At 42.5% G+C, this 23,532-nt stretch overlaps 1 protein-coding gene across 1 annotated transcript; it reads right to left on the reverse strand.

The window, feature by feature from the left end:
* Positions 1–3,841: 3,841 nt before the first annotated feature.
* On the reverse strand, positions 3,842–22,367 carry HSDL2 (hydroxysteroid dehydrogenase like 2). The gene is made up of 11 exons (XM_083884090.1): positions 22,305–22,367; positions 19,178–19,341; positions 18,711–18,809; positions 18,463–18,577; positions 13,369–13,472; positions 12,321–12,419; positions 7,334–7,528; positions 6,739–6,810; positions 5,221–5,409; positions 4,589–4,717; positions 3,842–4,147 (listed from the first exon to the last, which is right to left on the reverse strand). Exons 1-11 carry the CDS (start codon positions 22,319–22,321, stop codon positions 4,035–4,037), a joined length of 1,296 nt encoding a protein of 431 aa, XP_083740216.1. The 5' UTR covers positions 22,322–22,367; the 3' UTR covers positions 3,842–4,034.
* Positions 22,368–23,532: the final 1,165 nt, after the last annotated feature.

The raw sequence follows: 23,532 nt of genomic DNA on the forward strand, positions 1-23,532 counted from the left end.
ATTTTTGCCTCTGTCCAATGTGATGTGCCACTTAGGGCTGCAAAAGCTGCATTTGCCTGTCTGTGAAGTATGTTACTCCTCTTTATGAGAGCCATGTTGTGGATGCACATGCAGAGCACTAGTGGTCACAGACCACTAGTGAGTGGAGTAGCTGATAATGATACAAACCTGGATTCATTTGGCTAGACTTTGATGTGATTAACCAGGTCATGCTTAACCAGATCAAAGGTAATCTCCTATCAGATTGCTTAAAAAAGACTTGAGCTGTCAGATTTTTACTTCTTCCTCTATTCTGAACACATACATAAATTATGGATAATCAAATACCCTGGACTGTTCCAGGAAATCTTGGAGTATGTTGTATGGTAAAGGAGGGGAAAAAAGACAATCTTAGAGCACATGCACTGCAAATGCTGGTGCAAAATGTGAAACCAATATAAGACCTCAAGCAAGGGAAGAGAGATGAGTTATTTGAGTAATGAGTAAAGCTAGATTTCAAACATTCTTTTTATTAAATAAATGGAATTCTGACTAAATAGGACCATAGTTTTGGGAGTTGTTCAAAGTTGGAACAGATGCAAATGCTTGATATTGTAACTATTGCCTATTGCCTGTGCCTCTGTCACTGCTAAAAAGGCATCCTAAAAAGAAACACTACCATGAATCCTGATGAACTGGTAAATTAAATATGCAAATATATAAGTAACTGTAACTTATTCATGAAACAGCCTTGTTTTTCCCATGTTGGTAATAGATATCAAACTTTACAACATGCACTACAAGTCAATGATCTTTTCATCCCCATGAGCTGAAAATGTAATCTTGCTGTGTTAAACAGACTGTGAGGGAGTAGTAGCAAATAATGCTGTCTACAGAAAGAGCTGTTCCCCAGAAGATGCTCTGAAGGTAGATGCTTGGCTGTTTAAAACATTGGTAGAAGAAATGTATTGCCATTTGCAAATTCCAGTTCTAAGAACACCTGCAATCTTCTATAATTCAGTATAAAGTCCTGATACTGAACAAACAAGTGTTGTGCCAGGCACTTGATGTCTTAATTTCCTGCCACTGAACGATCTCTGCCACATCATTGTAGAGGGGCTAATGTGAGTCACTAAAAGCACATGTACTACTCTGGAGTGGCTCTTGTAGTGCTAGTGGAATTGAATAGACTTCCACTGTCTCCAGAGTACCTGGAAGCCTGTACATACTCTTAAATTAGTATAAATGTTTCCAGTTAAATGAGCTTATGTAAGTTTATACCATAAACAAAAAGGTCTCACAGAAAAGAAATTAAGTAACCAAAGTTTTTCTTCCTTCCTTTTTCTTCCTTCCTGAAAACAGTACATTCCAGTTTGTTCAATGGCAAGATGAGAGGAAGCCAAAACCTAGTATTCCTCAAAGAGAATACTTCCCCATTCTTAAACAGTGTCAGAAAGGTAGTGAAGATTTTCTCCTGAAAGTTAATGGAACTGAGTCAGAGGAAGCATGTAAATGCATACGTTATGCACTACTCAAAGGACAGGGCCAAAGACACCTGCAAGCATGTTGGGACTGTCCCACAAGGACTCACGGTGTTTCCAGAGCCGATTGCTGGCCTGAAAGACCATCTCACTGTCTCCAAGACACTCAGGGCCCAGCTGACAGTGCTCACTAGCACCTTGCTCGCCACCTCCTTCCCCATGGCTGCATTTTCTCGTACCCTCCGCAGGATGCAGCCAGGTCAGCCCCGGCTGAGGGCTGGCAGGGAGGTGCAGCTGGCCAAGGGAGGACTGGAAGAGCGCGCTGAGCGCAGGGGCAGCGGGTCAGCCGGGCACGCGGCGCTGCAACGCGGCACGGCGGTGTTGCGCAAGGTAAAAGGCTGGTGGGCAAAGTATCAAAATGAAAGGAGTAGTTCCCGAAAGAGAAGGGCGCTCCACGTTCTCCTGCGAGTAGCTGCGGGGTCGGGAGCCAGCTCCGCGTGAATGCCGCACCATCGGAGGGAAGGGCATTAGCGAGAGCGGAGGGGTGTCCTCCTCCCTGCCCTCGGGACCGTGGGGTTTCTGCAGTGTAGAGAGCAGAGCACAGAACTTCATAACAGCAGCCAGCAGTATGTATGCATTATCACCATCACTTGAGATGTTTGGTCTCCTCCAGAGGACTCTTAGTTTGCAGTGCTAGATCTTCTTTCCCTCCCATCCCATGTATAGCCTTTGCTTCTCTGTCCTGGTGCATGTCAGCACTTCTGATACCCTTCAGCTGCCAGATCTGAGCAGACTGACAGTAACCTGGGGTCAGCAGTCCAGCAGTCAGGGACCGAGTGGTGACGAACTCAGACACCACGATGAGGGTAGCAAGCAGACACTGAGCAGTGAAGGCTGAAGCTTTTGGGCACAGCCTCTGGGACTGGTGGCATTGACAGGTAGGGCACGCAGACCTCATGGAGTCTCAGGCTGACGGTCGGTCGTGCTGGTGGCTCAGCTGAGCACAGCTGCTGAGCTCAGTCCAGCGTGTGGGCTGGACTGGGAGTGGCCACATTAGAGCCCAGCGGCACTGTCCCCTGGCTAGAGCCACCCTTTTCTATGCTACCGTAATGCCCAGCATGGGATAAGCCACCTCCTCTCTCTCTGTCTCCCTACTTCAGTACCCCCAGCACCTTGTGCCTGGTGAGAAAGAAACCTATCTTTCTGTTTTTCAGGATTCCAGAGACTGCAGGGCAATGATGAATTAGTTTTATACCAGAATTCGACTGCTTTACCTCACCAATATCTGCAAGTATCTGAAAGGAGAGTGCCAAGAGGACCCAGGCTCTTCTCAGCGATACCAAGCAATAGGCCAAGAGGCAAAGGGCAAAACCGATGAACAGGAATTTCCACTTGAATATGAGGAAGAACTTGCTTACTGTGTGGTTGACTGCAGAGTGAACAGGCTGCCCAAATAGATTGCGGCGATCCCCACACTGGATATATTCAAGAAGCATCTGGACTCAATTCTGTGGAATTGTGCTTTAGGACAATGCTGCTTGAGCAGGGAGGTTGGACCAGATGACCCAATGTGGTCCCTTCCAGACTGACCCATTGTGTGATTCTGTGAACTGCGATAAAAGCAATACAGATGTGACCTTCTCAATGCAGGTCATAGGCAATTTTGAACAAGTAGAGGCTTTAAAAAGTTGTAAACTTTTGGGCTTCTAAGTTAATTAAGAAATAAATCCTAAGACTTGCAACCTTCTCAGCTTGCTCAGAAGAGTGAATGATCCAGATTCTGGGCAGATTTTTGGCCACCATGAATAGACATTTTAAGAAGTTGGTCCACCTGGCTTTGCAGATCCTGTCCTTCACTTCACATTAAGTGGCAGCCCATGTGGGCACTTGGGCACTTACACAGTGGAGGCATGCATCATTTACCAGTGAAGTGAGCTTAAATCTTTATCAGCCAAATGGAAGGAAGGGGAAATGACTGGCTGGGGGGTAGGGGAAGAGAGAGAGCAGATGAGCATGCATGTGTGCAAGTGTACCTCTGCACAAGAAAACCTGCTTATTATTCAGTATAGCTGTGCAGCCTAACTCAGTGCAATACAGAGGTATAAGAACATGTGTAGGTAATGAACTCATGAAAGAAAAGAAAAGAAAAATTTGAGATGTTAATTTACCAGATGTAACTTCTACTTAGAAGTAGAAGTAACTGACATTACTTCTACTTCTAAGCCAGCTTAGAAAATTTGGCATAACACTGATCTGCAGGGTGACATTTGCTCTACCCACCTTTCCTATGGGATATGTGCACAATCAAGTATGTGGGGAAAAACTTCAGATGTCCTACATTGATCCAGAGGAGACGAAATAAAACACCTGGAACCTAAGTGTATTCTTGAGAAGGAATTAGTTTAATCATGGACATCTTCTTAATCAGAGTTATTGATTGAGTTATTTCTTCCATAAAAATCACACATTTTATGAATGTTCCTTATACTGCATTAGAAAAACAAGGACTAAAAATTTAAAACAGTATTGCAGTTATATATGAAAGGCCACTGTTGTGCTAGCATAGGCTTCCCCTCACAGTTTAGAATTAAGCTGTGAAAGCAACTTCTCGAGCTTTATTGCTAGTGCCATGTTTCCTTTAATCCTTAATTTTCCAGACATGAAGGCCAGGGTTGGCTTTAATTTACCTAAAAAGAAGAAACAGAACCATCAGAATATCAAAGGAACTGTAAAAAGCCTTTGCACAGGATAACATAACGCCACCACAGTGAAAACTTAGCATCTATATTGCTACCAAGTCCTCCTGGTAAAAGTAATGCACATGTAGGAAACACTGCTCAGACATGTGCAGAGCACAAGTCCAACACATTGACTGGATTCGATTCTGCTAAGGTGTCAGTACCTGGTTAATAAAAGCAGGATAACCTTTTGCACTCTTCCTGTTCACAGGACACAGGAGTGCAGAAAAATCCACGCAGTTCTTGCCTGCACTTTCCCTTGAGCCACAAAAAGCTGAAAGCTGCTCCAGTCCCAGATCACCAAGCGAGAGGCCGCTCTACTCCCCCGGCAGCAGAGGCTTTTCTGGGCCCCGGGACCCGCGTCCCTTGACAAAGGCCTTTGTCCCTCACCTGTGAACATTTTCACAAAGTCGGCACTCGACATGCTCATAACCACATCGGCTGCCACAGGAGGCTTTCCAAAGCCGGCGCTCCCATTCTTGGTCTTCAGGTCAATGTGCCAAGTGCCTCCACCGTCACCTGGACAGAGAGTGAAGCCAGGTGAGAAGGCACCAAAGGCTGCCGTGCCCTCCCTCTCTGTCGCCTCCCCGAGCCGGCCACAGCCGTGTGCCTTTGCAGCGGTTCCGTGGCACTCCGCACGCCGGCAGATGCTCTGCAAGGAGTCACCTCTTGCCCCCCGTGACGCCCCAAGCACCACCACGTGCTGGGGCCGCGGGCAGGAGAGCCCAGAGGCTGCGCTTTGCCCGCACGGCTGGGGCAGCTGGCCCTTCTCCCGTGGCCCCAAGAGCACCCGCTCTGCAGCCACACCAGCCCCGCGCGGGGCGGCAGCGCCAGGACAGAGGCTCCCGCGGCACCCAGAGGACCAGCAGCTCCCAGCGCCTGCTCAAGTGGGCCTGGAGCAGGAGCGTCACATAGAACGTCAGAGCAGCTGATCTGCTTCGGCACCGGCTCCCAAAGTGTTCCTGTTTGAAAACACCCGGTGTGCCTGCTGTTAGGCAAGGCTGCACAAGCCATGGTCTTACCAGAGAGCTCAAACTGAAAGACACCCTGAGTACTTCTCACATACTCTTCAGTCACTGCCCCCCGAATAACTCGGAATGTCTCTGCAACAGGACCCGATGGCTCGGCTGCAGCAGATTCTGTCTTAACCTTGGCTCCATCTGCTCCTTCCTGCTGCGATCCACTTAATTTCTTCTCCTCTTGGGCAGCACCTATGAGAAAGATTACTTTTTTGTTTCAAATGCAAACCAATTTAAAATGAATGCAGAATTATAAACAGAGAACTCCATTTGAAAATATTTAAGCTTCAAAGTAGGAAAAATTAATCTTTTACCATTTCAGTATTAACACTGATAAAGGATGCTTTCTCCACCCATGAATCTGAATAGGTGTACATTGCTAAATGTAATTCTGCAATAAATTTTAATTTCTGATAGATCAAAAGAAAAGTGAAAATAAAACCACGGTAAAATTGTAATTCTATTTACAGTTCATTACAGAAGTTCACACAGCAGTTTTCTAATATAATCTATACAGTACTCCCGACAATATTAAAACCAAAAACTCAGTGGCTTGCTTTAATAACCATCACTTTTATCCTAAAATACTTCTGTCTTGTCTATCTTAAAAAGAACATGCATATTTTCATAAATTCTCCTGCAAAGGCTTCTGAGGTGGAAATCAATTTACTGCTTTGATCAATGGTTTAGTTTACCACAATGAACATGCACATTTAAAAATAAAGGAAAGCTTTTGCCATTTACAATGCCAATCCAGTTGGACAGGCCCTTAAAATGCTGTTGAAGTCTCTCAGGTGTCTTCAGTATCAAACAATACCAAGGTCTGTACTGTGAGTCCTGACAAAATAACCTGCACTGGGAGCCCAAGGAACTAACACCATCTGTCTCTGGCAGAACTGTCCTAGTGTGACTGCTCAAGGAATATTCCCAACAGAAAGAAACCTCTTCTGCCCTGGCCTTGTCCGTATTTTGACGCTCCTATAAAACCAGTTCAGCATTCTTAGTTGCCCTTCAACTTGACATACAACAATTCTGCAAAAGCAAAAGCAATGCTTTTCTAAAAACATCCCAAAATATTTCATATAAGAGTTATTTTCATTGTGTAAATTGTGCACATTTTATGTAAGAAGCCATGGAGGCTTTATGTCATATTCTTTTGTATAAATAAGCAAGGTAAAGGAGATATTTCTGCAAAATACGCTGTTGCAGTCTAATTTCTTTTTCCAGTAATACTTACCTGTGACCTCCCTACTACCACAGTTTAGACAATTAAAAAAGAATTCTTCAAAATAATGCACTGACTTTACACCATGAAAGTCCTGCAGGAGGTGTGATTTTTTTTCCCCAGTTTTAACTACATTGTCACGTCCATAAATCTTATTCTCCAGATTAGAAAAGAGTTTTTGCTAAAAAGCTTGAGTGGAGTCCAAATTCATAGGGGAAAAAACTGAGGGCATTCATTATTGTGAAATGAAATTAATTATGGAAATTATGCACTTGTACACACAGTGCTTTCCCTACCATATCTTTCTTGCTTCACAGCTGTAGTGTCAATTTCAGCATCTAAGAAGAAGTCAGGCATCAGAGGGTTACCTAAGAGTGAGGAAAAATGAAATAATAAATCCAAGTAAAATGGATTTTCACAGTAGGAATTGATTTCATTTGAAACTTCAGTCAAGGAGTACTCTATCTCAGTTTATAAATTCAAAGGAAATTTAAAGGAAAAACATAGCATGAAGTAAGATGTTTAGAGTTTTGTTTATTTAAAATCTGACCTAGAAGGCTTCTTAGGTTGCAATGATGAACATCAAAGAAGAAAACTATAAAAATCTATCTCACGAGCTATTAAATAGTAATATATACAGCTGAAGTACAGCTAAAGTGCAGGTATTCTTTTCATTACAGAATTTCTTAATTTAATTTAATAGGCATTTAATTATTAAACTCTCGGTGGATCCATATGGGCTTTCCAGTAAGGCATGTTTTCGAAGTTGAGGCAAAGCAACGATTTTTATAAACCAATTTAAGAACCCTGGGAAACAAAACTGTATTAATATTCTCCATATATCCTTCCCTCCTTCTTGAAATTACTTCTCACCTTAAAGATGTCTTTTACCTGGTGCAATTGCATAAACATCAAAATCCTTAACTCCTTCTTCTCTCAGCAGAACTTCATCAATAATGAAGTTCCCAGTGAAAGTTTTTGGTTTTGTCAAAATGCAATATGCAGCATCTGCCAGGATATCTGTCTTCCGGCACTGTTTTTCTATTCCAGCTCCTCCCAGCATATCCATAGCAGCTGTATGTATGGCTAGAAAGTTTGGAGGGTAAGAAAACAAAGCTTTAACACTGATGATACAGAATTCTCATTTCTTTCACAAGTAAACAAACTTAATTTTTCTTTCAGGCAAAAGGAAATTCTAGGAAGACAGAAGCTGTGAAATATTACCAAACAACAAATAATTCTTTACAAGCAACAGTAAAAATACATGAAACTATCAGAGGAATCAAAAAGGCCAGAACATTTTATCACATTCACATCCCTCTATGTATTTATCAGCCCATCAGTTTTCCACCAGTTGTTCAGGACATGAAAAACTAACATATAACAGTTTTCCTCAAAGTGAATGTATGACACATCAGTTATAAAGAGGAATTAGTTTTGATTATCACACTGGAAGTCTTGATGCTTACTTTTAGCCTTTTGCTAAGGTGTTTCTCCTAAGTTAATGAGAAACCAAACAGCAAAACCTCACATTACTTGTTCAGTATTTCATAGAAAGGTTGTGTTAGACCTAAGAATAAAATCCACATCTCCTAGACTTCTGATTCTTTTATTAAGCAATTCTATTACTTCTGTGCCATTCTACTAGTCCTCTTTATGTTTCTCTATGCATTGTTATTGTATGTTGCTGTCTAAGTCTGATTTGCTCTCCCAGACTGAGGTATCCACTGCATTTTTTTTCATCCTATTCCATGGAAAGAGACTGTCTGGTTGCAGCTTTTCACATTTGCCATCTTACTGTTTTTCCTCCTATGTTCTGCTTCATTAGTTTTTCCCATCTGTTGTTTAAATGTACCATCTACCCCCAATTTTTGAGACAGATTCACAATTCCTTTTGTACATATCAGGCCAGAAGATCAGAAGAAGAACCAGAAGCATAAACCAAATTTTTGTCTACTTTCAATGCTTCCATTCTACATAAAGTAGCAGGAATTTTGATACAGAAATTATTCTAACACTCCTTAAATAGAAACAAACAAACAAAAAAAAGGCACTGTGCAGGACACATGTATCTGAGCTGGATCATTCATTTGCCTTTCAAAGTAGGTACTGGGAAAAAGGGCAGAAGTCTTCAGCACTGGCCTGAGAGCGCCTGTCCAAGTGTTTTCTAGGGGAGTGCAGAAGTGTGTAGATGTCCCTGTTGACTTCATTACTTTAGTCTTCTGTGATGAGAATTAGCTTCTAGGTTTCATTTATGGTTAAGCAACCTCAGCTTCTTCTTTTTTCAAGTCAATTTAACTGCCATAAATACATGTCCAAATAAAAAGTGACAAATAGATTTACTGTGTACATATATGTAGGTCTATCTAGGTCTTTTTCTCATCTTCAAGAAAGTCAATAAATTTGCCTTTATTTGGTCCTCTGAAGTGGAACCTGCCCTGCAAGATTTAGTTTTTTTAGTAGCTACTAACAGTTCAGAGAATATTTCTGTCAAATACTATGATGAAATTTATCAAGTTCTGTTGACTTAAATATACCAAAGATTCATTAAGCTCCTCACTTTTCCTGGCCCACAGGTCTGTCGCTTCTCTGTTACTGTTATCTATTATTCTTCTGAGCATAGTCACTCTATCTGCATAGACTGAAGCAAAAAGGTTTCACAGACTACTGCCTCATAGTCTGGCTGCACATTGTTACATTAATTTCATATAAAGTGGTGTGAGTTTGCCTCTAATGCACACCAATAGACTCCCAGTTCTGTCCTAGGATACCACTATTATTCCTCCACCCTCTTTGTGAAGGGATTGCCCCTTGCCCCTTTGACAGATGTCCTCTTTCACTTTTAGACAAACAGAGAACTCCAGCATCTTATTACCAACAAACCTCCATGTGTTTAAAGAATCAGATTAATGAACGGATCCTGGCATCTATACTAACACTGAGGGTAAACACATTGTATGAGATGATAGCAGGCTTTTAAATTAGGAACTTTGCAACTGTAGTTGTAGAAGTCTGTGATGATGCCTCTCTGGATGATCATAATAAAGAAGTTAACTTTCTCACTTTCGGAAGATAAACCTTTCAAAAGCACGCTTTTTTGCATCAGAGAATTCACACATTATGATTTTCTTTTACACTTGGTGTCATATTGGTTTTCATGGAGGCATCACTGAATGAGCAGGCATGATTCCTCAAATAAAAAGCTCTGCTTGTATACCTTCGATTTTATAAAAAGCTTAATTTTTTTTTTTAATTTCTTTGCACCATCTCACATTGAGAAATCCTTTAAAAGCATTTATTAGAATATATACTGTTTTCATCTGTAAATTGAATCTTCCTGCACTTCCAAGCCTCATGTTCTGCAGGATCCTGTGGGAAACAAGTATTAGCTGCACTCTGTAAGCAGTAGCAGCTTCCAGGGTGCTCTTTCTCTTACTTTAGCGCATATGGGTATGTTACCAAGGACACAGTGAAAGTGCAATGCTCAGGAGAAAGATACAACTATATTTGGTTTGGGTTTCCCACTTCCCCACATTAAGAATGTCAGATTTTATAGAAGTTTTATTAATACCATCATAGACATTCTTTAATTCCAGACATCTGAGACACAGGTACTACTACTGATACTTGGAATGCTGCAGCAGAGGTCAAAACTAGAAAGAAATAATGTATTCAACTATGCAACCTAAGACTTAATGTAACTTCTGCTTATGAAGTTAGCTGTCCCTCTAAAAAAAATTCCATTGTGGAAGGGGTGGAGAAATTCTCACAGGTTCACTTTTCACTTGCCATGAAAAAAAAGGAGGTCAAATTATTCAGATGAGTGGGGGAAAACAGCCACATTGCAAAATAAATACCTAGTATAACCAGCTAGTCTCTGCAGAAAAAAAGTCTTTAGCTTTTAACAGGATCCATAAAGCCACTGTCTCATTTCCACAATAGTAGTGGATGTTTTTTCCAGCACATCCAGAGTAAGAAAGCTGTGGAGGATCCACATAATGTGTCTGTGCAGCATATCAATACCTGCACTTACAAGACACGGTACTCTTGAAACACCCTTTTCATGAAAAAGTAAGTCAAATTGGCTGTCTGCACTTTCATACCATGTCTCTCTATCTGAACAAGACACTCTTTACTATCCCTAACTCTCACAGGCAATATATACTGTTAAATCAGTCTATGACTGAAAACCACACTATGGCAGGTAAAAGGTCACCTCTGTTAATGAGAAACCAAATTACTCCCACCTACTGAATTCTGAGGAGATATTTAGTCATTTAGCAGTGCCATTTTAAAGACAAGACAGAAGGGATGGGTGGGATCTAGGGAGCTAAAGACAAAGAATCAGTTTTTCATGGTTCTATCCTAGATTACATAGATACTGGGAAATCTCCATTGAAAATTTTTTGAGGTTTTCCTGGGGCACTCAAGAAGCAAGTATGTGGAAACAACTGCACATTTCTTTTAACTGCCTCAGAAATAAAAAAAAAACCAACCCCACACACTTGAAACCTGAAAGGTGAACTTTGACTGTACCACAAGGCAATCCATATTCTTAAGTTATGCATGTAGTTGCCTTCAGTACATCACAGATGAAGACCTTATTTTCTTCAAAATGGTACAGGTTTTGTGATGATATAATTACCATGAACAATACAATTATACTTTTAAAAGTCAATCCCTTACCAAAATATTTTTGTGGGTAGAACTCACAAAGTGAGCAGAACTATAAGGCATTCATTTACTGGAAGGATTTAAGATGCAAGCATCCAGACCAATGAAAAGCTGTCAGACACACCAACCCAACTGTTAAACTGGTGATCACCTACTCTCTTCAAGCTGAGAAATTTGGCTGATTTTTTCTGAAATAGTTAAGTTCTCCTCATATTTCTCACTTCAGAGAAAGGAGATTAGAGAGTTCCAGTTCCAACTAAAGGTTAAGAGGGGCTTGCAATTCCTAACAGGAAAACATTGAAAAGTCTCTGTGTACAAACAGTTCTTAAATGGGAGCACCATCCCCAGAAGAGGATCTTGGTTCATACTTTTATCTCCTCTTCCTTCTTCCTTCCTTGCATTCATTATGGAATGAACACTGTTGTAATGTTTTCTTACACAATGACTGGGCTTACACCACTAAAGGGCAGGATTACCCTCTGTCTGGTATTGATTTTAACACTCAGTATCATTTCTGCCCATAGATATATTTGGGGAGAAGAGACTGGTCTCCTTGGCAAACAGCTGGCCAAACCTCAAACAGCAACCTTTATCCTCACTGACCTACACAAAACAAATTGAAGCTAATACAGGATGGGAGCATTAAGCTATTTTTCTTTTGGAGAGCTCTTTAATTTCTTGTAATTTGCAATCAGATGGTTCTGTGAACAACTCTTCACAGAATTGCACTGTGCCAAAACTTCTAGGAATAGGCCTTTTAAAAATTATTTCTGCATGTACAGAGGTATCTATCTTGTCAGTAAGCTCTTGCAGTTTAACTACCAAGGAATTTTAAATGGTACTACATACACAGATGTTCAATACCCACTCATTAAAGCACGCAATTATTTTTGTGAATCTGTCCAAACCAAAACACTGGGTCCATCAGAAAAAGCATAGGGAAGCCAAACACTGCACACATGCTTCAGTCGAGTGGTTTCAAACTAGCTGAAGATGAGTTTAGATTGAAGTGGCAATAGTCTAATGAGAACTAGCAATGAAAACCAGAACCCATGCGGGATGAAAAAATAATATATAAAAGAACTGCTCAGTCACTTGAATCTATTCCAGAAGTTTTAAGAATATTCAGTGTCAAATAAAACAAGCTTTAGCAGACAAAATACAGAAAGTTAGTATTTCAATAATACAAAGAAAAAAAAATTACCTGTTTTAGGCCATAAAGCATTGACAGCAACTTCTCCTCTAAATTCTTCTGCCATTCCCAAGACACACATGGACATCCCATACTTAGAAATGGTATAAGCTAAGACAAAGAATGAAAAAAAAAGTAAGTTTACACTCTATGTAAAATCTAATTTTAATTATGAAAGGAAGATAAAAACAGGTAATTGGCTGACAGGGAAAATTCAGGGCATTCATAAAAAACAGTACTTTCCTAGAGTCAAAATCTCTCCCTTCTACCTGCCATCTCCACCAGATACAAACTGTACTCTGTCATCGTTTCACTGCAAACAAAACGAAAGTTACACATGTTCTGACAAAAAAAAAATCTGAAACCTAGCTGCATGGTGATTTTGTCATGCTTTTTATACAAAGCACACTGAAAAGAGTGATCAATTTTTTTAAAGATCCCTAAGGCATACTAGTTGTTAAAGACCAAACTAGTATCCTATAGACAAAAAAAAAATGAGGACAAAAAAAGCCTCTATCCTTGTTACCTATCTGCTTTGAGAACGGAAACTTTCCTGGGGAAAGAACTGGGACTTGCTGGAGTTTAACAAGACAAGTGTCCAAAAATGGAAAGTTTTTGCTACAGTTTTAAAATGAGCAACACTAACTTAAAAATAACATGGAGTTAAAATATATCCACCACAAAATAATCGCCATATTAAAAGACAACATTGAGCTCTATCCATAGTAAAAAAAATCATGAAGCTGAATCAATAAGAAAATGAATTTTGGGTTTCAAGTCTCTATTTGGAGCAGAAAATATGTAACAATCCCCAAAGAAAAGCACAGGCTTACCCTGAAAACAAAAAGGATGGATGATGCCTTGAAACCTGCCCTACATTTCCCCACAAAACAATTTCTTGTAGGTCAGGTACAAAATGCTTTGAGGAACCATTAGTGCCAGTCTATATGTAGTGCTAAAGATACAAGATCTGGCATTCTGCACTGGCAGTACTGCACACTTCACCAGGTATCTACATGTTTCTCACAAAATAGCAACAAAGGCTCTGAATGCTACTCACCACAGTGGTTTTTGAACCACATGGGATTCAGATTCATAGGTGGGCTAAGATTCAGGATATGGGGGTTCTTACTCTTCCTCAAGTGGGGAAGGCATGCTTTAGACCTGAAAGATAGATTCAAACAACTCAGTCACCTCTTATTTTATAGAACACCTATAATTACAGTAAAAACAACACTAGTAGACCAGTAATTTCACAACAGCCCAAGACAAAGGCCTCTTCTCGTATCAAGTATTTAACTGATGTAAAGAATGACAAAAAAAGTATCTGCCACAGATCACTTACCTCACTTATCTAGTATTAATTCCTGTGAATTGGACCACATTCTCCAATCAGTGCATCAGCTTTGACTAACACTAATTTTCCAGATACTCAGAAGCCATAATCTCCTTCTAATAGTTCTGGTAGGGACAGCAAAACACTCTAAGGCAACAACCAAAATTAACACTGCAGAGCATCATTCTGTCAAAAAAATATTCTCTTCTGATCCCATACCTATTTCTTCTTTAAAATCATGTTGAAGAAATAATACTGCATAGCAGAATGCTATTACAAATATTCCAAAGAAAACTGAGAATCTGTTCTCTTCTAAGAGAATTCTACTTCAAATTTACGCATCTCTGTAAATCAGAACTTTTACTTTACAGAAACTACCTTTTGACTTCACTTCTGGCATTAGGGTACATGTTTATATTTGATTTCTGCTTAAGACTTTTTAATCAAGCTTCACAGGGTAAAAACATCACCACAGTAGTGACCAACTGGTCACATATTCCAACAGGACTCATGCATACTCTCAGCTACAAAGGGAACAACTTCAACAGCTTCAATAGCAAAATCACCATAGTAGTAAGGTAAATAATTTACCATCCCCTTAACTGTCCTGAGATCTCAACTCTTTTCAGTTGAGATAGTTTCACTAACAGATGCCTCAATTTCTTAATGCACAGGAACCAAGAAACTTAGCTGTCATTATTGAAACTTGGTGGGATAAATCCCATGACTTGACTGCAGCCATTGATGGCTACAGCCTGTTCAGAAGGGACAGGGGAGAAAGGAGCGGTGGAGGGGTTGCCCTCTAAATCAAGAAGTGGATTGAGTGTGATGAGCCATCTCTGAAGAACAACCTGTGAACTGAAGAAGAACAACAATGAGCAGGTAAAAGCCTGTGTATAAGAAACAGAGACTGAGGCAACAAAGGGAACCTTGTGGATGATGTCACTACAGGTCTCTGACCAAGGGTAGGGATGATGAGACCTTCTTGCTCCATCTAAAGGAAGGATCACAGTCTCAGGCTCTTGTCCTCCTGGGAGACTTCAGCCACCCCAGTGTCTGCTGGAAAAGTAGCAGAGTCAACTGTAGGCAACCCAGGAGATTCCTGGAATGCATGAAGCATAAATCCTTAATCCTTAATAACCCAACTAGAAGAGATGCCATACTGGACCTGATGGTCACAAACCTAAGTGAGCTAATCAGCTAATCACGGACCATGATGGGAAACAGCCTGGGCTGCAGTGATCACACAATGGTGGAGTTCACAGTCTGGAGGGAAATGGGTCAGGCAAAGAGCAAAGTCAGGGCCCAGAGCTTCAGAAGAGCAAAATTCCAGCTCTTCATGGAGTTAGTCAATAGGAATCCTTGGAACGTTGCCCTCAAAAACAAGGGAGCAGAACAGAACTGGCAGATCATTAAGGATACCCTACACAGAGCACAAGAGCTAGTGATCCAATGGCACAAGAAACTGGCAAGGAAGGCAAGAGCCTGGCATGGATGAGTATAAGAACTGCTGATCAAACTAAAGGACAAGAAACAAATGCATAGCCAGTGGAAGCAGGGAGAAGTTTCCTAGGAACAATATATGGGCACAGAGTGTGTAGGTTCCTTTCCTCACAGAGGGTGAGGAAAGCTAAAGTGATGCTGAACTTTACAAGGGATGCAAAGAATAACAAGAAGGGCCTCTATAGATTTGTCAGTCAGAAAAGGAAAGCAAAGAAAGTATATACACACACAACCTGAGGATAAGCAAGGCTGGAAAACTGGTAACGACTGAGGAAGGGACTCAACAACTTTTTCTACCTCTTCAATGGCAACTTCTCTTCCCACATCTCTTAAGTGGATGGACAGCAGGATGGGGATTGGAGGAGCAAAGTACTTCCCACTTTAAGTGAAGATCAAGTTTCTGACCATCTGAGGAGCCTGAATATACACAAGTCCATGGGACCTGATGACATGCATCTCACAGTCCTGAGGGAATAGGCTGATGTAGTTGCCAAGCCACTCTCCATATTTGAAAAATTGTGGAATCAGGTGAAGACTCAGGTGTCTGGAAAAAGGGAAATATATCAATGTTTAAAAAAGGGTGGACAGGAGAACCCTGGGAACTACCAACCTGTTAGCCTCACTTCTGTGCCTGGGAAGATCATAGAACAGATCCTCTTAGAAGCAGGAGGTGATCCTAGGACAGAGGATGATTTAGGAGGTGAGAGGTGAGATTGGGACAGTCAGAGAGTCTTCAGAGAGGTGACTTAGGACAGTCAGAGGGTCTTCACCAAAGGCCAAGTCCTCCCTGACAAACCAAATGGCTTTCTATGATGGAAGGACCCCACCAGTGGACAAGGGAGCACCACAGGTGTCATTTAGTCTGTATAGCTTTTGAGAAGGGTCCTCATCCTTCTATCGAACTTGGAGAGAGAAGATTTGATGGGCAGACTGTTCAGTGGACAAGGAATTGGTTGGACTGTGGCATCCAGAGGGTAGTGGTCAATGGCTCAGAGTCCTGATGGATATCAGTGACAAGTGGTGTCCCTCACAGGTTGGTATTGGGACCAGTGTTATTCCATGTCACCATCAATGACACAGATAAAAGGATCAAATGCACCCTCAGCAAATTTGCAGATGATCCCAAACTGAATGGTGCTGTTGACACACCTGAAGGTTAGGATGTAATCCAGAGGGACCTGGACAAGTTTGAGAAGTGAGCCCATTGGAATCTCATGAGGTTTAACAAGACCAAGAACAAGGTGCTGCACCTGGGTAAGGGCACTCCCAGCATCAACACAGGCTGGGGGATGAACAGATAGATTGAAAGCAGCCCTGCTGGAAGACCTGGGGGTGCTGATGGATGAGAGGCTGGACATGAACCAGCGACAAGCACCCACAGCCAAGAAAGACAATCGTGTTCTGGGCTGCATCCAAAGCAGCGTGGGCTGCAGGAGTGGGAGGGGATTTTGTTCCTCTGCTCCGCTCTGGTGAAACCCAATCTGGAAGTCTGAACCTGGGGTCCCCAGCACAGGAAGGGCACTGGACTTTACAGATAACTCCAAAGGAGGCCACCAAGTTGATTAGAGGGATGGAACAGCTCTCCTGCAAGGACAGGCTGAGAGTTATTGTGCCTGGAAAAGAGCAAGTTCTGGAGTCACCTTACTGCAGCCTTCCAGTACCTAAAGTGGCTACAAGAAGGTGGGAGAGGGACTTTCCACAAGGGCATGGATAAAAGAATGAGGAGGGATGGCTTTAAATTGATAGAGGGTGGGTTGAAGTTAGATACTAGGAAGAAATTCTTCACTCTGAGAGCGTTAAAGCACTGGAACAGGTGCGTAAAAAACTGTAGATTCCTCACCCACTGAAGTGTTCAAAGTCAGGCTGGACAGGCTCTGATCAACCTGGCCTATGAGATGTCTCTGCTCATATTGGGGGCTTGGAAGTAGACAATGTTTTAAGGTCTCTTCCAGCCCAATCCATTCCATGATTCAACAATTCCGACATGCTATGTCAACAGGCATACTCTGTAAGATGGGGCATCTACCCTAGCACTGCCTCTACACAGGCAAAAGAATACACACCTTTTTTTTTTTAGACTACTGTAATTTTCTGAACATTAAACTGAAAGTAGGTCTCTACAAATTACAGTCAGATTCAACATACAAAGCAAGGAGAAGAAAGGACAAAAATGTTTCACTAGGTTTTCTCAATTGAGAATTACAAAAGCAATGACAAAGACCATTCCCTTTAGAGGCATTGATTTTTCTTATGCTCTTCCACTTCCACTCAGAACCTGATTTTTAATCTTTTCAAGACAGAATAGGACTAAAAATACACTTTAAGAATTCCCCATTAATTTGGAATAGCTAGATATAACATCAAGAAAATCACTGCTGCTATTGGAAGGTGAAGAGAAGACGGAACCTGCCACAGCAATACATCTGAATCCATTCAGCAATGTATAAAGAATTGGGAACCAGACTGATTTGCACAAAGGAGAATGACAATCAGTCTATTCCAGATTGGAGGACTGGACTAGATGACCTTTAAAGGCACCTTCTAACCCAAACTATTCTATAATTCTCTGGTAATACTTTGATAGAAAACTTTCTGATCACACCAAGCAATATCTGAATTTAGAGAATCTTCATTATCCTATGGGCTTTTTTATAAACCCTGTGAAAATCAAAGCCTTCATTTTAAGACAGTGCCTTAAATGATATCCTGTAAATGTAACAATGATTCAAGCTGGTAAACCCACCTCCAAAAATGTGCAAAGTAAGGACCCCTGGAACTGTGAAATCAAGCCTTGGTATGTTCATTTAAATAAATAATAGAATTGATAAGCTGAAAGTAGGTGGTGAACACTTTGGATCATTAAGTTACATCTTTAACATTTTTAAGTATGGCGAGTTATACAACATTTCCAAAGATAAGAAAGAAGCTTATGAGAAGAACACTGACTAGCAAGATATTGACTTGAGGTGCGCAAAAATCTAGTCATTTTGCTTGAAATGAAAGAGCATCTGCATTTAACAAAGCCCAGCTAGAGCTTCATTTGAAACAAATTACTTTTTTCTTCCTACATGCATGGAGGGGCTTGTGAACATTTAGTGACTGCAGTAATAAGGCTTCTGTTTACTCCAACTTGAAAATAATTCTTGGGAATATTAATTCAAACCAGCTGACCAACAACTGAGCAATGTCCTGTGAGCACAGAGCATCTGCACTCAAATTCTAGAGCAGCAAGATAGCTGCAGAATTTCTCAGAAAAACTGAAATAACATCATACATTCTACTACAATTGCTTTGCTTCCTTCTCTCAGCACTTACGTAAGATAGGTTCCTCGTACATTGACATCCATCATAAGATTGACCTTCTTCGTTGCTGTTTCCAAAGTGCCCGTCAAAGAGATGGCGCTTGCATTATTCACCAAAATATCAATCCCTGGTTTTAAAATAAGCCATTTCACGTTAGCATTTAAAGAAAAAAAAGCATGAGTAAGGCAGGCGGTTCTTTATTATTTTTGTCTGAATAATGTAGTCTGTTAATGTCTGCCTTCCCCCACACCTTAACTTACCTCCAAAAGTCTTCACAGCTTTCTCCACAGCACTAATGATTTGCTGTTCTTCCCTCACATTAACAATGCATGGCAAAGCCTTTCCTCCAGCTGCTTCAACTGCACAATTAAAAAATGAAACATTTAAAAATTTGCTTTCAGATGGGACAACTAATATGAACGTTCTGAGATCACGCTCTCAAATTGTGACCTTTCAACATGTTGTATGAGGAACAAGGAAATGAAAACAAAATCTTAACACTGCAAATGTTTATTTCATACACCTCAAGTAGCACAGCATTTTTACATTTATATACACACACCCCCATCTTCATCACAGCAACATTACACCATTCCTGTCAGGAAAGAGAAGCACCAAGCTTATTTTAGCAAAGGTGGACCAGAACTAAGAGTCTATGCATTTTTCCACTCAGGTACGGTAATTAAGCAAGGGTATATACCCAGCACCTTCATTTGTTACAACTTACTTTCTTCTGCAGCAGTGTAGATAGTCCCTGGAAGAGTAGGATGGGGCTCAGCTGTCTTGGCAGCTATCACAATGTTGGCACCATCCTTGGCAGCTTTCAAAGCAATGGCCTTGCCAATGCCACGGCTCGCACCTGTGATGAAGAGAGTGCATCCTGCCAGTTTCCTAAAGGTGAAAGGCCGAGTGGACAGTAAAGAAGAGGAGAATAAAGCAGAAGCTGTTAATCATTTGACTTTTATCAGACTCTAAGGACAAATGTAATTAGCACAGTCTCCCAGTCATATAAATGCCTTCATCCCTTTACTAAGAAAATGGCCAGTGGAACACAAAAGGGACGGCTGTAGCTACAGAAAAGTATCACTGATGTAAGACCACACCCCAAGTTTTCAAACACTATAAAGAAGGTTACACAGGCCACCAAGTTACATTTCTTCTTTTCTGTAAAAAGATCCAACAAACTGTTGTACAACAGAGTTGCTATGTTCTGCAATAATGGAAAAGGAGTAATTTGTAAAAACAAAATGCCAGTTTCCAACAAGACAACACACCTACACAGATCTCTGTAATCTATTAATCATAGTGCTCTAAACACAAAAACCTGATGTCTCAATGTGGTATTAAGTACCAAGTCTGGAACCACAATGCCATATGCAAATGCCAAAAGTTTTGTGGGTTTTTTTTTTTTGTTTGTTTTTGTTTTTGTTTTTGTTTTTGGTGGTTTTTTTTTGTTGTTGTTGTTGTTGTTGGGTTTTTTTTGGGTTTTTTTTGGGTTTTTTTGTGGTTTTTTTTGTTTTTTGTTTTTTGTTTTTTTTGGTTTTTTTGTGGTTTTTTTTGTTTGTTTTTTGCTTTTTGTTTTTGTTTTTTTTTCAGAAATGGTAACTTTTCTCTTAAATCCACACTCAACAGCTTCCCGGTAACTGTATGTAATCCAATGGGTCCTCTGAATAAACAGCTCAAATCAACTTAGAAAAACTAACAAGTTTTAAAGCCTAAGAAGGATGTCTGGCTAACACAGTATCATTGAATTTTTGAAAAGAGAACTATCAATTCTACAGACATACTCAATGATAAAAGTCTTTTAGACAACAGGTTTTCCATATGAAGAATATGTGTTTCAGTGTTCAGCATAAAGTTCATGTTACTTTATGCAACACTGTAGCATAACCCAAGAGGTTAATTTCTTCTTCTCATTTGAAGAATTCATATAAAATATGTGCAACCGTGACTTCACTTTTTGCTCGCATCACAAACATCACATCACAAATGTTACAAAAGCTTACACTCTAAGCTTCTTTTAATTTTCCTTTCAGACTGGGCCAAACTTAGTATTGTTTCTTCCCCTCTAGTTTCAGATGTGTTTTCCCCCCCCTCTAATCTGAGCACATTCATTTTTTAAATGCTCTCAGGGGGATGTTTGCTTTCCAAAGACAGAAAATTGGAATGCCGTAGAAAGGGGGCGATGCCTCCTCCCACTGAAGAGGCAAGGCTAGGCATGTACAGGATCTCAGAAAGTCAACAGTGACCTGAAGCTGCCATTTCAAACAGTTTTTTATCCGCATATTATTTTTTAAAGAGTCTCAGAAAGGGACAGGAAGAAATATATCTAAACAGAACAGTGAACCACAAAATACTATTGCCATGAGTTCAGTCACATGCACAGTGAGGAAAGTTCAACTCTGGAATACATAGTCAAAGCATAAAACTCAGTGAAGTAAGGCCAAAATCTAGCTTCTACCTTCCAATATGAGGTCAGCACAATTCACCTTAGTCATGGAAGGGGTAAATGGGGTCCAGCAGAAGGGAGTTCTGGACAAGAAAACAGGAGAGAAGGGCTGATAGCCCTGCCTATGGCTAGAGTGGTCCACTCAGGAAGACAAGGTCTATCAGGAAACTAGCAGGGCTATGCAGGGAACTTGCAATTCAGCTCCCAAGAAAAGTGTCATACAGAGAATGGATGCAAAGACAGGCCACAAAGAAAGAATTAGAAACACTACCAGGGCATGCTGGGGCAGTGTCAGGAAAATCAAAGTTCACCTGCAGCAGAAGCTTGTGAAGGGCATTGAAAGGTTGGAGACCTCTGCTACACCAGTAGGAACCACAGGCTCTTTGCTCAATAGAGTGGGTGAATGCAAGTCTTTCATCACTGTCATAATATTTTTGCTTCATATTTAAGACATGATGCTATGATCTGGTTGCATGTGCAACCTGACAGGTAAAAAACTGGTTGGTTGGTCAGGCTCAGAAGGTGGTGGTTAGTCAGTCATATTTGCAAGACTAAGGATTCATTTCTTAATTCACTTAGCAGACCAACAGTTTACAAAGCCTATCTGCCTGGCTCAAATTTCTTATGACCTGTACTGTGAAGGTCACGTCTGCATCGCTTCCATCACAGTTGAACTCCGCTAGTAAGACAGGAAACATCAGATTCACATCTGTGCCCTACAATCTTGAAAACCATTAAGATTGGTTACTCTCCCACCACAGATGACTACCAGTAGAGACCTTCAGGTCACATCAGGGACACTTTTAACAGCTTACACGTTGTTACAAATTCAATAATACTGTTTATAACACACAGGAACAAACAATAACTTATCTTCTTAGCTGTTGGCAGTGCTGGCTTCTGAAAAGCCAAAAGGCAGAAAACAAGTCTAAATTAAGATCCTACACAGAAGAAAATCTGACTGCCAGGTAAGGCAGTAGTAGAAGACTATAATACTATACAACAATAACGAAAGTAATAACAATAATAATAAAAGTAGCAACAACAACAACAACAGTAGTAGTAATAATAAGTAATTACACTTTAATACAAATGTCCCATATAAAATTACTGACACACTGCCTAATTTACATTAAACTCCTCCGATAACCGTTTCCCTCGCCAAAGGCACCGTCCAAGTCCCCTGTACGCCCCGAACTGCTCGTCCCGGGTCTCCGGCGCTGCCCGGGCCCCCCGGCCCGGCCCGGCCCGGCCCCGCAGAAATACGCGTGTCCCCCGCCACAGCCCCTCGCCCTGGGCCGGCCGCGAGTCCCGCGCTCCGCAGAGCGACCGTGCCCAGGGCTGTCCAGCCAAGGCCCCGGGCCCGCCCCGAGAGCCCCCGGCCCGCCCGGCGGGGGCACCTTACCCGGTGTTGGGCAGCATGGCGGCGCGGGCGGCGGGGCCGGGCCGGGCCGGGCACACACCAGCGGGGCCGCCCCCTGCGCAGCCGCCGCGCCCGCTCGGGGCGGGGCAGGGCCGGGGCCGGGGAATGGGGGCCGGGCCGGGGATCGGGGCCGGGGAATGGGGGCGGGCCGGGGAATGGGGGCCGGGGGATGGGGGCCGGGCCGGGGATCGGGGCCGGGCCGGGGATCGGGGCCGGGGAATGTGGGCCGGGCCGGGGAATGGGGGCCGGAGAATGGGGGCCGGAGAATGGGGGCCGGGCCGGGGAATGGGGGCCGGGGAATGGGGGCCGGGGGATGGGGGCCGGAGAATGGGGGCCGGAGAATGGGGGCCGGGCCGGGGAATGGGGGCCGGGCCGGGGAATGGGGGCCGGGCCGGGGAATGGGGGCCGGGGAATGGGGGCCGGGGAATGGGGGCCGGGCCGGGGATCGGGGCCGGGGAATGGGGGCCGGGGAATGGGGGCCGGGGAATGGGGGCCGGGCCGGGGCCGGGGCCGCTCCCTCCGCTGGTCCTGGCGCTGCGCTTGGGCTGACCTGCGACTGGAAAAAGGCTGGCGCGAGATGAAGGGTGGAACTGGAAGGCATTCCGCTTCCTTTCGTTTTCCGCCGTGTGTGTGAAATTTTGGTCTCTTTCTAATTGCGCTCAAATCACGGGGCTTTGCACTTTGCCTCCGTCTCACCTTTGGAGTGGTCTGTCCAGTTCGGGGCTCCTCGGAACGAGAGACAAGTAGCTGCTGGAGTCGGTCAAGTGGAGGAGCACAGAGGTGATTTGGGGCCTGGAGCATTTCCCTTCTGAGGGCAGACTGCGGGAGCTGGGCCTGTTCACTCCAGAGACGACTGGGAGGGGATGTCCTTAATGCATATAAACGTCTCTAAGGTGCATACCAAGACCGTGGTGCCAGACTCTTTTTAGTGGTGCCCAGAGACAGAATAAGGAGCAGTGGCCATAAACTAAACCACAGGAATTCCACTGGAACATGATGAAGAACTTCTTGATGTTGAGGGTGGCGGAGCACTGGAACAGGCTCAGGGAGGCCGTGTCATCTGCCCTGGGTCACCGGGCCTGGACAGGGTGGTCGGAGTAGATAATCTCCAAAGGTCTCTTCCAGCTCTAATGAATCTGTGATTCCCTGTTTATTATAAAGCCTGCAGTAGGATCCTGTTTTTGTTCACCCAGCCACACCAATTCTCCAT

Source organism: Zosterops lateralis (genome assembly GCF_965231275.1).
Source record: "Zosterops lateralis genome assembly, chromosome: Z".
NCBI classification, from domain to species: Eukaryota; Metazoa; Chordata; class Aves; order Passeriformes; family Zosteropidae; genus Zosterops; species Zosterops lateralis.